Source organism: Oryx dammah, unplaced genomic scaffold, assembly GCF_014754425.2.
Source record: "Oryx dammah isolate SB20612 unplaced genomic scaffold, SCBI_Odam_1.1 HiC_scaffold_26, whole genome shotgun sequence".
NCBI lineage: Eukaryota > Metazoa > Chordata > Mammalia > Artiodactyla > Bovidae > Oryx > Oryx dammah.
This window is the reverse complement of record NW_024070210.1, coordinates 64,765,524-64,781,092: the sequence shown is the minus strand read 5'-3', so window position 1 is coordinate 64,781,092 and position 15,569 is coordinate 64,765,524. Positions and strand designations below refer to the sequence as shown.

The 15,569-nt window shown below is 43.1% G+C and overlaps 2 protein-coding genes across 7 annotated transcripts in view; both read left to right on the top strand.

The window, feature by feature from the left end:
* GANC (glucosidase alpha, neutral C) overlaps positions 1–4,905 on the top strand; it is a 71,537-nt gene extending 66,632 nt beyond the window's left edge. For both annotated transcript variants that reach the window (XM_040226845.1, XM_040226844.1), the window contains exons 24-25: positions 1,642–1,745; positions 2,353–4,905. In XM_040226845.1, the coding sequence (XP_040082779.1) occupies positions 1,642–1,745; positions 2,353–2,462 (214 nt within the window). In that variant the 3' untranslated portion in view covers positions 2,463–4,905. The remainder of the gene's footprint in view (positions 1–1,641; positions 1,746–2,352) is intronic.
* Positions 4,906–13,111: 8,206 nt separating this feature from the next.
* Positions 13,112–15,569, top strand: part of CAPN3 (calpain 3) — a 55,724-nt gene continuing 53,266 nt past the window's right edge. The window contains exon 1 of one of the 5 annotated variants that reach the window (XR_005718727.1): positions 13,112–13,751. Coding sequence is in view for 4 of the 5 variants with exons in the window: in XM_040226842.1 (XP_040082776.1) it covers positions 13,443–13,751 (309 nt within the window). In the remaining variant the exon portion in view is untranslated. The remainder of the gene's footprint in view (positions 13,752–15,569) is intronic. The other 4 variants (XM_040226842.1, XM_040226839.1, XM_040226840.1 and 1 more) reach the window with 4 other exon arrangements.

The window sequence follows — 15,569 nt, the reverse complement described above, 5'->3', positions numbered from 1 at the left end:
GACCACCTGACCTGCCTCTTGAAAAACTTATATGCAGGTCAGGAAGCAACAGTTAGAACTGGACATGGAACAACAGACTGGTTCCAAATAGGAAAAGGAGTATGTCAAGGCTGTATATCATCACCCTGCTTATTTAACTTCTATGCAGAGTACATCATGAGAAACGCTGGGCTGGAAGAAGCACAAGCTGGAATCGAGATTGCCAGGAGAAATATCAATAACCTCAGATATGCAGATGACACCACCCTTATGGTAGAAAATGAAGAGGAACTAAAAAGCCTCTTGATGAAAGTGAAAGAGGAGAGTGAAAAAGTTGGCTTAAGCTTAACATTCAGAAAACGAAGATGATGGCATCTGGTCCCATCACTTCATGGGAAATAGATGGGAAAACAATGGAAACAGTGTCAGACTTTATTTTTGGGGGCTCCAAAATCACTGCAGATGGTGACTGCAGCCATGAAATTAAAAGACGCTTACTCCTTGGAAGAAAAGTTATGACCAACCTAGATAGCATATTCAAAAGCAGAGACATTACTTTGCCAACAAAGGTCCATCTAGTCAAGGCTATGGTTTTTCCAGTAGTCATGTATGGATGTGAGAGTTGGACTGTGAAGAAGGCTGAGTGCCGAAGAATTGATGCTTTTGAACTGTGGTGTTGGAGAAGACTCTTGAGAGCCCCTTGGACTGCAAGGAGATCCAACCAGTCCATCCTAAAGGAGATCAGTCCTGGGTGTTCATTGGAAAGACTGATGCTAAAGCTGAAACTCCAATACTTTGGCTACCTCATGCGAAGAGTTGACTCATTGGAAAAGACTGATGCTGGGAGGGATTGGGGGCAGGAGGAGAAGGGGACGACAGAGGATGAGATGGCTGGATGGCATCACTGACTCGATGGACGTGAGTCTGAGTGAACTCTGGGAGTTGGTGATGGACAGGGAGGCCTGGCATGCTACAACTCATGGGGTCGCAAAGAGTCGGACACGACTGAGCAACTGAACTGAACTGAACTGAACTGATGAACATCCCTTCCTTATTGTCTTCATCTTCCTTTGCTTCCTTCTCTGAAAAATGAAAAAGAATTCAGTATAAATTTCTATTAATCCCATTTATTCATCTATTCAAACATTCATTAAGGATCTGATTTCTTGCAATTTGATTGCAGCATCCAAGTCACATTTGGGACGTCAATGTCCTTAAGTGATGTCCCTCAAAGTGGCTTGTTAGAGGAAGACTACTGGTTAGCTTGGGCTTCCCAGGTGACTCAGTGCTAAACCATCCGCCTGTCATAACAGGAGACACAGGAGGCGCAGGTTTGATCCCTGGGTCAGGAAAATCTCCTGAAGTAGGAAGTGGCAACCTGTTTCTGTATTCTTGCCTGGAAAACTCCATGGACAGAGGAGCCTCGTGCGCTACGGCTCATGGAGTTGCAGAGAGTCGGACATGGCTGAGCACGTGTGCACTGGTTGGCTGGTCTTTGCATATAGAGTCATCTTTTTCCATCTCTTCATCCTAGTAGATGTGACAACTACATGTTTCATGCCTCGAGAGGCATGAAAAATGGGAGGGGATGGTGATCCGGTAGCCAGTCCAAACCCCTGTTCCTCTCCTTTTTCCTAATGTCATTTGTTGTATCTATTCCAGTTGTGCTGATGAGAGCGGTCATTATCCCAGCAAGTGTGTGGTGGAACAGATCTTGGTCCTAGGCCTCAAGAAGCAGCCATCTTCTGTGACTGCCCACTTAGCTGGTAAGGAAACAGGCCACTTGGTTCTATAAGCATAGAAGTATTTGCCATGAAGAGATGGTTAGTCTAAAGCTGATGTAATGTACTTAGCCAAGTGGACTCTGCTTTTTCTGGCAAGAGTCAAATATACTAGTATCTAGAGGAGATGAGGCCATCCTGCTTCTCTCTTCATCAACTGTCTTTCTGCTCATTGTAAGCTGTTAATATTTTCCTCAGGGAAATCATTTGGGGGCTTGAAATAATATTGTAGCTTCTCTGAATATTTGTTTTAAACTGTAGGTATCTAAAGTCATAGAGAATCCTACTGATATTTGTTGAGTTTCTTAAAGGACCTGCGACAGGATATATCTTTTTTTAACCTACTGAATTTGCTGGACAAATCACTTTGCTCCTTACAGTTTCTTTTCATTCAGTCTTTTACTCAAAACACTGGAATGCTTCATGTTTTAAAAATTCATGGAAGTCCAGGAGTATAAGTGGTATTAATTTGGATTCTCCTATATGGAATATAAGATTTTATGATAGAGACAGAAACTTTTTAAATTCAAAGAAAAGACATTTCTTTCCTGGAGAGTCAACAGACTTTCTCTTTTACTGTTTGGATCCCTAGATGGCAGTGCTCAGCCTGTGGCTTTTACATACCATGCCACAACATCCACCCTGAACCTGGAGACGCTCTCGCTGAACGTTGGTGCTGACTGGAAGGTGCACATCCAGTGACAGAGCAGTGTGCCTGGTGGCGAGAGCCAGGAGCAGCTGTGCCTCTCTGCCTTCCCTGGGGCCTTTCATGCGATTCGTGCCACGTGCTAATTGACTTCTCTGGCTTAAATTCATCTTTCATTAGTCACAGTTTATTAGTGAACAGTAGATTTCAGATTTTTCAGATGTTACATTCTGAGATGTGCTGGGAATCATACTCTTGGTGTCACACACCACTTCTAGATGCAAGTGGCCCAGAGACATTTATAGCATTCACAGACCTCGCATTGCTCCTTGGGCCATGGCCTGGGGTTTGTGCTGTGGCCCAGTGGGGAGCTTCTCTTTGAGCATAGCTGGGTGAGTTTGTTTCAAGTGACAGGTGGGCCAAGCCCACCTTGTGTGGCCCATTTGTGGAAGCTTGTCTCAGTCCATGTGGCTGAGCCACTCCAGCTCCAGCAGCTGAGCTGCTCAAGGTCTCTCTGAAGTGGATAGTGTCCTCTGGTAACCACCCTCCCCCAGATCTCTTTTACCCACTTAGACATGGGCAAGGCAACCCTTTTCTACTTGCGCTATATGTACTGCAGCAACAGGGAGTTACTCTGCCTTACAGACTGAAAAGCTGGCTTAAAACTCAATGTTCAGAAAACTAAGATCATGGCATCTGGTCCCATCATTTCATGGCAAATAGATGGGAAAACAGTGGAAACAGTCATAGACTTTATTTTCTTGGGCTCCAAAATCACTGCAGATGGTGACTGCAGCCATGCAATTAAAAGATGCTTGTTTCTTGAAAGAAAAGTTATGACCAACCTAGACAGCATATTAAAAAGCGACATTACTTTGCCAACAAAGGTCTGTCTAGTCAAAGCTATGGTTTTTCCAGTAGTCATGTATGGATGACTTGGATCACAAATGGGGAGAGTTGGACCACAAAGAAAGCTGAGCGCTGAAGAATTGATGCTTCTGAACTATGCTGTTGAAGAAAACTCTCAAGAGTCCCTTGGACTGCAAGAAGATCAAACCAGTCAATCCTAAAGGAAATCAGTCCTGAATATTCATTGGAAGGACTGATGCTGAAGCTCCAATACTTTGGCCACCTAATGCGAAGAACTGTTTCACTGAAAAAGACCCTGATGCTGGGAAAGATTGAAGGCAAGAGGAGAAGGGGACATCAGAGGATGAGATGGTTGGATGGTATCACCGACTTGATGGACATGAGTCTGAGCAAGCTCCAGGAGTTGGCAATGGACAGGGAAGCCTGGCGTGCTGCAGTCCATGGGGTCGCGAAGAGTCAGACACGACTGAGTGACTGAACTAAAGTGAGAGACTGAATCAAGAATGTTTTTGGGGTCTCCAAAATTCCAAATTAATCTGCTTAAAATTCTAATCTCTTCATATTGGTTTTATTAAATTCTGTCTACTACCCAAAGATTATTTGTAACATGAGTAAACTATAATTTAAATTAATAACATAAATACCCACCGTCAAACTTCAGAACAAGAACATAGGACTAGACTGAGGGTGAGGTAAGTGAGACACTTGCCTGGGACAGAAAATATACAGGGATGCCCAAATTCCCAGTAATCAAAAGAAATAATACTTTAATGCAATATTTTAAAAATCAACACTAAAAGAAAAAGATCCATGATGAACAAATATCACAATTTTAAATAAGGATAGGGTCAATATACCACATTTCACGTTTGACTCAGATCCCAGCACAGCTCGGCATGGGCTGGAGCACTACACCACAGCAGCCCCTTGGGAGGTCCCCAGGGACTCCCTGCGGCCCCAGCATCTGCTAGGGCAGCCTCGTGTCCTCAGCCCTCCTCAACATACACACTTGCTTATCAGGCATCCTCTACTTAGTAACTTGCCAACCGCCACCCCAGTGCCTTCTGTTCCCTGGACCCAATATCTACTGCCTGCCCCCTATGTATGCAGATCCTACCATCTATCCAGGCACAACCGAAATCCCACTTTGCCATGGAGCCTTTCTAACTCCCTACCACCCACAACTCCCCTTTACCACAAGCAGTGACTTTGCCCTTCTCTGACAGGCAGCCCCACTTCTACATAACATGCAGTCAGATGAACATTCTCTTGGATGAACCCTCAGTGTTTCAGGTTCGTCTGTCTTGTTCCCCTATTAGATGGCATGTTCTCCAAGATCATGTTATATTTCTCTTATATCTGCCAGAGCACCATTATACTTGACTTTTAGTAATGATTGGCTGACTGATGGATTGATTAAAAATTGAGAATTGAATATACTTGTTTCTACTTGACTTTTATGACATAGGACTCTTCCTTCCAGATATAGTAAATGTTGTACATTTCCCAGTGGACACATTTCATTGTATCGGTTGAGCTTTGCACTATATGTAAGTACATATAGACATATGCAGATTCTTTGTTCGTATTTCTGCAAGTTTTACAATTAAAGAGAAAGGAAGAAATCTCCATTGGCTGAAGTTTTATTTCCCAACTTCAGATTTCCCTGCCAACCTAATTGGAAAAGGCCCTGATTCTGGGCAAAATTGAAGGCAGAAGGAGAAGGAGACGACAGAGGATGAGATAGTTGGATGGCATCACTGACTCTATGGACATGAATTTGAGCAAGTTCCAGGAGTTGGTGATGGACAGGGAAGCCTAGTGTGCTGCAGTCCATGGGATCGTAAAGAGTTAGACACGACTGAGCGACTGAACTGAACTGAACCTGAAAGCTGAATATTCTTATCTAATATAAATGATGGTTTTTAATAGCATTTAATGGGAAATAGATGGGGAAACAGTGGAAACAGTGTCAGACTTTAATTTTTTAGGCTCCAAAATCACTGCAAATGGTGACTGCAGCCATGAAATTAAAAGACGCTTACTCCTTGGAAGGAAAGTTATGACCAACCTAGACAGCATATTCAAAAGCAGAGACATTACTTTGCCAACAAAGGTCCGTCTTGTCAAGGCTATGGTTTTTCTAGTGGTCATGTATGGATGTGAAAGTTGGACTGTGAAGAAAGCTGAGTGCCGAAGAATTGATGCTTTTGAACTGTGGTGTTGGAGAAGACTCTTGAGAGCCCCTTGGACTGCAAGGAGATCCAACCAGTCCATTCTAAAGGAGATCAGTCCTGAGTGTTCATTGGAAAGACTGATGCTAAAGCTGAAACTCCAATACTTTGGCCACCTCATGCGAAGAGTTGACTCATTGGAAAAGACTCTGACGCTGGGAGGGATTGGAGGCAGGAGGAGAAGGGGACGACAGAGGATGAGATGGCTGGATGGCATCACTGACTCGATGGACTTGAGTTTAGGTGAACTCTGGGAGTTGGTCATGGACAGGGAGGCCTGGTGTGCTGCAATTCATGGGGTCACAAAGAGTCGGACATGACCGAGCGACTGAACTGAACTGAAAGCTGAATTATTAAGACCTATCTTCAGATCAATATATATTGCATGTCTATTCATTTAAACTATTTTGGAAACAAGGAATGTAACAAGAACTGTAGAGTAAGTTAGTGAGGAACTTCTCTGTCTTGACCCAGAACTATACTGAAAGGTTTAACTAGACACATTGAATGGAGAAAAATACAGCCTGGGTGTTCTCGAATGTTCTGTGCTCTTAATCGCTTGTCACACTTTCCTCATCTCCTTTTCTGATGCTAAGGTCCAGAGAACTTTGACCAACTTGGGGCCAAGTCGATCTACAGTGTTCAGTTACCTTGTTGTGGCTAATTCTGGATATGCTTTCTCAGGAAACTAGATTTAATGTAATAAAGTAGAATCATTTCAGGAGTGATTCAAACAAAACTCTAAAATGACTGTGTAATATGTCTTTCCTTTAAGACTTAAATGCCCTGAAATGAGCTGGCAAATCAGTTTAAAAACAGAAACTGCTTAAAAGCAATATGGGCAAAAGGTAATTCACAGAAGAAATTGAAACAGGCAAAATAAGTATGAAATATGCTCAGCCCTATTAATATTTAAAGAAATTCAATAAGGGGTGCCTGATTGGCCAAGATTAAGATGAAAATGTCTAGTACTGATATTGGCATAGGAGCTAGGCATTCTCATGCATCATTGGAAGAATTAGAATAAGTATAATCTTTCAGGATGGCAATATGGCAATAGCATCAAAAATTTTAATTTACATACTTTAACCCAACAATTCCACTTCAGATAAATCAGATAAATTGCTCAGAGCTACTAATTGCAATGTGGTTTATACTGTTCAAAACCAGAAATAAACTGAATGTCCTTTAACAGGAGATTGGTTAAATATAACCCTTTCATACAGTGGAGTGTTATGCAACCATTAAAATAACAACCTATATATATCAACATAGAAGTATGTTTTGGATAAAATGTCTACTAAGTGACTTCATTTAAGTAAATAATAAACCAAAATTTGAGGTACCATCCTATACTGTGCACAATGAGAAGGACATAAAAAACAGGTCTCTCAGAACTGTTTCAGATTGAAGGAGGAAATAAAGAGACATGACACCAAACGTGTTCTCTCCTGGAACTATAAGGGACATTACTAGGACAGTTGGAAAAATTTGAATGGGATATTTTGATTACATAGTAATTTTCCTAATTTTGAGAATTGCACTATGATTATATGGAAAAATGTCCTTGTTTTAGGAAACACATGGAAGTATTGAATATTAAAGGGTAATGGGCCCTCATAGCTCCAACTTACTCTAAAATGGCTCAGAATATAATTTATGTATGTATGAGAAAAACAGAGACAGAGAAAATCAGCAAAATGTGTTAAAAATGTTACAGTTGAAGAATCTGGATGAACCATGTACAGGAAATTCTTATACTATATTTTCAACATGCCTGTAAGTTTTAAACTTTCAAAGCAAAATTTTAAAAACATGCTGAGCCATATCTCCATAGTATCCAGTAGCTGTAAAAAGTTTGGTTTCTATTATTGTAAAGGGTTATAAGGTGTGGAATGTAAAATAGGATGAAAAATGAGGTTAAGAATGAACTCCAAGGATTTCCCTGGTGGTCCAGTGGTGAAGAATCTGCCAGCCAATGTGGGGGACACAGGTTCTATCCTTGGTCTGGGAAGATTCCACATGCCACAGGGCAACTAAGCCCATGCACCACCACCACTGAGCCTAGAGCTTGTGCTCCTCAATGAGAGAAGCCACCACAATGAGAAGCCCTTGCGCTGCAACTAGAGAGTAACCCCTGCTCACTGCAGCTGGAGAAAGCCTGTGCACAGCAACGAAGACCCAGCACAGCCAAAAATAAAAAAAGAAGGAACTGCAGACCACTGTGGAGAACAGTATGGAGGTTCCTTAAAACACTAAAAGTGGAATCACCATCTGATCCAGTAATCCAGCTTCTGAGCATGTATCCATGAAGGATGAAAACATAATTGGAAAACATACGTGCACCCCAATGCTCATAGCAGCACTGTTTACAATAGCTGAGAAGCAACCTGAATGTCCATCAGCAGAGGAATGGATAAAGAAGATGTGGTGCATTTATACAATGGAATATTACTCAGCCATAAAAAAAGAAGTAAATAATGCCATTTGCAACAACATGGACAGACCTAGAGATTATCAGACTCTAAGGAAAGTAACTCAGGAAGACAAATATCATATGATATCATTTATATGTGGAATTTTAAAATATGAAACAAATTAGTTTATTTACAAAACAGAAGTAGGCCCATAGACTTAGAAAACAAACTTATAGTTACCAAAGGGAAAAGGGGGGTGAGGGGTAAATTAGGAGTTTGAAATTAACAGATGCCCACTATTATATGTAAAATAAACAACAACCACCTACTGTATACAACAACCACCTACTGTATAGCACAGAGAACCATATCCCATATCTTGTTAAAACCTGTAACAGGAAAGAATCTGAAAAAGAATATGTATATATACACACACACATGTATGTATGTATGTGTATATATATATTTGTCTGAATCACTTTGTGTATACCAAAAACTAACACAACATTGTAATCAATTATTTACTTCAATTTAAAAAATTAAAAAGAATGAACTCTAGTACAAGAAAATAAGTTTATTTCTGATGCAGCAGACCTCTTCAGATCATCAGATGAGCTGTTCCTCACTTGAGAAATGCCAGCCAAGCCAAGTCCTCTACTTTAGGGAACACAAATACCACACTCAGAGCACCAGGCCAGAAGACCCTGACCACCACCCCCGCCCCGGCCCCCTGCCAATGCTGTGGCAGCACTCGGTGCTTTTATATGTGTCTCCCCACAGAGGTCTTGTCTGACTGCAAGGGCTGACCAAGGAGCCTTACATCTGGTTAACTGAGATTGGCCTATCGGATATATAGGGAATAGCCACAGGGAATTCTGGAGTTTGGTCTGTGTGCAGAATTCCTTCACTTTTTCGCATCCCTTTTAGTATCAATGTATCATAATGATAGACAGCAGAAACACAGTCAAAACACTTAAATATTTGGAGTTTAATGGCTTTTAGCTCATAATTGACCATCATACCTAAAAGCCTTCTCAGTAATGGAACTCCTATGGCAATATCAAGCATTCCACTCTGCTTTTAAGATTTCCATCTATCAAATCCTCTGAATGCCCAGCATAATTCCGGGGGTGGGAGGGAGGTGGCACTCTAGACTAAAATAACTTCTCAGCTTAGGGGATAGAAAGCCATCAGCAACTCTCCTGGAAACATTACAGTCTCAACCATAGACAATGGAGGCCGTATAACTGGCATTCTAGCAGAAATAAAGGAGACATTGGCATCTGATATCAGATCTCCCTGTCTTATGACCAGCCTTGCTAAAGACTGCAGTGTCGCAGCAAGGCCAGCCAGAGTCAGACAGCTGCTTCTCGACAGTTGTTTTCAGCACGGCTGATGGTGTTAGATTCCACTCCCATCAGAGCTAGGAGAAGGGAAGCCCTAACTATTTATATACAGGAATCCAGAGATCTTATGCCTAATGCGGTTATTGGAGTCTTAGTTTTTGCATTTACTCTTTCACTGATTATCAGGAGACCCAGGATCTAGCTTGGTTCTGTAGCAAACTGGCAGGGTGATCTTGGCCATGTCATTTAATCTCTCTAGGCCTGGGTTTTCTTTTTTCAAGAGAGATAATCTCTAAAATTCGGTGACTTTCCCATGACTTAATAAAAACACAGTAGATAGCACAAGTTTTCTCACCTCTAAAATGGAGTTAATCAAACCTGCAGGGTTGTGTACCAACTCAAAGTATTCCATGTGTATGAAAGGAAAAAAATAACTTTGGAGAAACTTAGTAGATACCACCTTTGCCAAGTAATCAAAGTTGATATCACCAGTAATAAAACACATCAATATTAAGTACCCCCACGTCTGATTTGATGAGAAGGGCATATAACCTCTGTGATGTTCTTCCCCCGAAACCATAACCTCAGTCTAATCACATGAAAATCAGACAAACTCAAGTTAGGGACATTCTGCAACATACCTGATAAGTACACTTCAAAAGTGCCAAGTTCAGGAGAGATTGGAACTATCAGGGATTGGAGGACACCAAGGAGACGCAACAATTAAATGCAATGCAGAGCAGATTCTGCAAAAGAAGAGGGAAAAAAAAAAACTACATAGTGGGAACACTGAAAAAAATCTAAACATATCTTGTAGTTCATTTAATAGTACCTTACCAACATTCATTTCTGAGTTTTGATCATTGTACCATGGTTATATAAGGTATAAACATTAAGGGAGGCTATTGAAGGGTATTTGGGAACTCTGTGCTGTCTTGGCAATCCTTTTGTATGTCTAAATTTAAAAGTTTTAAAAACTATGTGAAGTAGCTAGCTCACAGTAGGCATGTAATGAGTGGCAGGTGTTCCAATTATAAACGAATTCATTAATTCCAACAGTGTTGAGTTAAATGTTGGTGGGAGACAGTGGTACACAATCATTAACTGCCTTGTTGGTGTAACAGGAGTCATTCCAGCCACAGATACTGCATAACTTAGGCTGAAATGTGTTATAAAAACTAGTCCTTCATTCTTTTTTTTTTTTCTTCATTCTTGAAGAGGCTTCCAGGAATTGAAATGTGCAGCTGTTTACATGCTCATTATCTGCCTTTGTTTGTGGGCTCAGATTGGATTTCTTACTGAGAGCATGAGTTTCTGCAGCTGTGTAGATAAATAAACCTTGAGTCCAGACCTGCTCATCTGATAGGGATTTTATCCACAACCATTGGTAAAGCAAACTGAATACCACCTTGCACTCTGTGCATTTGATATTCCCATCCTGCTATGACAGGAGGCTGATCTCCATCACACACCTGTCTTCAATACCCACAGATGGAGCTGGCTTAGACAGTTGAGGAAAGAAAGATCAGCTGTGTGTGGCCTGGAGACAGCTCCTCCCCCAGGGGCAAATCAGCCAAGATACTATTGCATTGGCAAAGCAATAAGAAGCAGAAGAAATTTCTTCTCACACAGAGAAGTTTCATTCAACAGATATGCAACATATGTTTATTAAGAGCCTTCTATAGGCTTAACCCTGAGGGTGAAGTCGGTCTTTTTGGAGGCTCTTTTAATGCAGGCAAGTAGGCACACCACACCTCTGATTGGAGACTGTGACCACACAGTCCTGGGCAGACGCACTCACTGTACACATGGAAGATGTTCAGTAGATGCTCATAAAGTGAAACCTGATTTGTACCAATGTCATTCAACCTGGTTTAACCCCAAAATAGTATTAACTTTGGTTCATCTCTAACAATTGTCAACTACAAACTGGCACTTGCCACGGACACTTGCCATCTACAAGGATTAAACCATGTGCTGTTGCAGCTGCTGACGTTCAACGCACCATGAAAGGAGTTCAGGGTGGAGAGCAGAAATAAAGCACTGTGCTCCAGTGAGGGAGGAGGGAAACTAGCAGAGCAGGTCTTCAGATAGCTAGATATTTTCAGGAGCCAATTTTATGAGCCCAGTTCTCGTATCTCTTCATATCTAGAAAAGCACTAAAATCTTTCATGGTAACGACTGTTCCTCATGACTAGCAAAACTTTATGAGACTAGCATAAACCTTCTAGAAAAATATGTGCTTGATTGCATGTATTCCCTCTTCCAAAATCACATATATTCTGACCCTCCCTGCCTCTTTGGAGCAGTGTCTCAGAGCTATCTGAGGTGCTGTCTCCCCAGCTGCAGTCCTCATTTTGCCCAAATAAAAACTTAACTTGCAACTCTCACGTTGTGCTTTTTTTTTAAGTTGACATAATAACAACATTTATTATGTGCTTAAGACAATCATGGCACTATTTTAAATGTTTTACACAATTTGCTTAATTTTTACAACTCAATAACAGAATGACCAGCATTCTACCCATATTATAGGCAAGAAGACTGAGACACCAGATGAAAGGAGGAAGTAACCTACTTAATCATGGAGAAGGGAATGACAACCAACCCCAGTATTCTTCCCTGGAAAATCCCACGGACAGAGGAGCCTGGCGGGCTACAGTCCATAGGGTCACAGAGTCGGACATGACTGAGCGACTAACACACACACTCCCCCTACAGCTGCACAGGCACAGCAAGGGAGCAGCAAGCCTAGACTGTGAACCTAGACATCAGCTTCAGATGCTCCCTCCTCTGTTCTGCTCTTCCAAGAGTAGCAGTAAAGACCCTTGGGCTTTTCCTTGGAGGGATGGGAGAATAAGCTTATGGTTCCTACAAGCTGCAACTCCAGACCTAGAGCTCTTCAAAACTGCAACCCTGGTGGATCGTGACCCTGTAATTCTCCCTATTTCAGCTGTCACTTCCCCACTTCTCTTGTAGCCTCTAGCCTTGGGCTGATGAGGTGGTCCCATGGGGACAGGCGGGACTGCAGCCTGGGACTAATTTCCACTCAGCCGCACTTGGAATGTGGCCATCTCCTTATAGCCTGGGTAGCAGCTACCATGAGCAGAAGACAAGGTGGAGGCCAGGCAGGCAATTCCCCTCCCCAGAGCCACTTGTGCCCAAAGCCACCTTTTTAGGTATCACATGCCAGGACTTGACAGCCAGCCTGGCTCAGTATCCAATTTCAACTCTGACTCAGATGCCTAATGTGGCACGCCTGCATATGCTGTGTTCAGGTACACTTTTGTAGAGGATCTGGTCCCAGTGTTGATTTGGGGAGGTGGGGAGAGACAAGCGATGCCTGGGTCAAGAAGAGACAGGGATTTTCTCAGCTGAGAACTTTGCTGAGTGGCATTTTCCACCCAGATGCTTTCACTGAACGCTGACATCAGAACATTCTAGAAGAGATGCCAAATCAAGTCGAATAAGGTTCTGATATCCTAGAATTTTTAAAAGTAAAAACCCATGTCCTCAAAAATGCCTAGAATATTCTCCTAGAATTCAGTATCTCACATCCACACTTGCTAGCTTTTCTCAATGTTGTTCCCCATTAATCTGGTGGCCAGTAGTTTGGTAGTCTGCTGATTCAATACTGCATCTGCCATTCTTTGCTAATTTTCAGTTTCAACTTACTCACATATTCCCCTTTCATTTCCTGATAACGTCAGCACTTCATGGCAACACAGGGACACCCCTGACCAGGTCCTTTTCTCTCTACCACGCAGTCTAGCTGCACCACTACCCTCTCTCTTGCTCTCATACTCATGATCTTTCTTCATGTCTATTTTTGGTCTTCCTGGCTCAAGCTTCTTTGGGCCACGGAAACATAACCCTCACTCTCTTTCTCTCCCTCTGGTATGTATGCTGCTGGTTGGAGCCCCCCAGGTAGAAACTGCTGCAGAAATCCTTTAGTGCTCCTTCCTCAGGAAAACTGATGGCTTCCGGACCACAGTTCAGTTTTTAAGCTGGATGACCTTCTGATGGGTTTTAAACTTCAAATTGGATGTGGACATTTTTCTTTCCGATGACAGAATCACTGGAACTTCCCCTTTGCAGTTGCTTCCTTTCCTTAAAGGTAGCTGAATCTTGTTGTCTTTAAAAACCTTTTCTTTCCAAATTTGCCTGCCATGCCGACCGTCATTAGCGCCTCTGTGGCCCCACAGACAGGGGCTGAGCCCAGGTCCCCAGGGCCCATCGCTCAGGCAGCCCAGGGCAAGGGCACCGAGGCAGGGGGTGGAAACCCAAGTGGCATCTACTCAGCCATCATCAGTCGCAATTTTCCCATTATTGGGGTGAAAGAGAAGACATTCGAGCAGCTCCACAGGAAATGTCTGGAAAAGAAGGTTCTTTTTGTGGATCCTGAGTTCCCACCGGACGAGAACTCCCTGTTTTACAGCCAGAAGTTCCCCATCCAGTTCGTCTGGAAGAGACCTCCGGTGAGTAGCTGACTGCTTGCTGCTTGGGTTTTTTCCTCAGAGAAAACCTCCTACTCAGCACTTCTCCACAGCACAGCTCATGGGGGCACAGGGCACTGGGTGGAGGATCCTGGAGCAGCTCCATGCGGCTCTGTCCTCAGGGGAGGAGGGCTCATTCTCACTCCTTGCTCTCTTTCTGAAAAAAATCTTGTTTTTTTACGAAAGCAATTGGAACTCAATGTAATTCACCCTATAAAAAGGAAATATTCCTTTCCCAGAACAAATTCCAAACTAGAATATCCAAACAACTTCCAAAATTCTGACCTGGAGAGGAGTCCAGATCTACTCTCTGTTGGGTGTCCTGCATCTTATTAGGATTTTTTTCACTCTCTCACTGGAGGGTGAAAATTGTGATGTTCATTTTAGTTTGCCAGTGGCCATGTTGTTCTGAAATACAGAGTCCTGAAAAGAGGAGAGTGGCAGTGAAGACTACTTTTTCAAGCACAAAATGTTAGGATTAGAAGGAGAAGTCCCAGCCATCATTTGTCCTCATCTCCTGAATGAGGAAATAAAGACACACCACAGCAAAGCCTATTCAGGACATGCATGACAGCCTGGATGAAAACCCTTTCTTTCTTAATGGCTCTTCCAGCCTTTGGCTTCCATGTACAGTGATCTACCAGAAGGCAAGTCACATTTTCCAGGCTTCCTTCTCTGATCACACCTCTGACATGACCCTTTCTTTAATTCAATAAATATTTTTGAATGTCTTCTAAGCCAGAAACCAGGCAAGCAACTGAGGAGTCAGCGTAAATAAGAAAAACAAAAATTCCTGCCCACCTGCAGCCAAGAGTCCTGAGGGCAAGACATGCTTTGAATAAGACGGATAAATTGCAGGAGACAACGTTCAGGGTGCTATGGGATCAGAAGGCAAGGAGAGTTAACCTCGGCCAGAGAGAGAGAGCCCCTCCTGAGGAACCCATGTTATCTGAGTGCTATTCTTTAGCTTCATGGGGTTAAACTGGATAAACCTTGCTGTAGTGTATCTTTATTTCCTCATTCAGGAGGTGAGGACAAATGATGGCTGGGGCTTCTCCTTCTAATCCTAACATTTTGTGCTTGAAAAAGTAATCTTCGCTGCCATTCTCCTCTTTCCAGGGCTCTATATTTCAGAACCACATGGCCACTGGCAAAGTAAAAGGAAGCACTGGGGCCCAGTGCTATTCATGAGCCATGTGTTTGTTTTTAACCTGAGATGAAATAGCCAGCAACCCTGTCTTCATGCTGTGTGTTCCACAAGGGCCCCACCCCCCACCTGCCGGTTCTGTGGTCAGGTCCATGACTGTCCTGAGGGCCCTCGGTTTAGAAGAGAGGATTGGAAAGAACTTCATTCCCCAACCCAGTCACTGCCTTGCTGCCAGGGCACTGGGACACATCACATCCCTGCTGAAGTACCTTCAACCACACCACTCTCCCTACACCTGCTTGCAGGCCTTGAGATCAAACTCCCTACCTGGGGGATTGCCTCTCCTCCAGCCAGCCCGGCCTCCCTGTCCATCTCTCCTTCACCCTTTCCTCTGGACCCTGTCACATGCAGCTGTTCTGTTGTCCCAAGTCTTATATCTCTCAGCCTTTGCTCCTGCTGTCTGCCTGCCATGCCCTTCTTGTTTTTATCTGCCTTGTTCTGCCTTACCCTCGCTGTGAAGCCATGCTCAGGTATCACTTCCAGCTTTCTCATGGCCATTCCCATCAACTGAGGGAGGGAACATTCTCATTCCTCTTGGGAGCCCCTCACTCAGCAAAGCACCTAGCCCACAGGAGGCACTCAGCTGCTGGTGG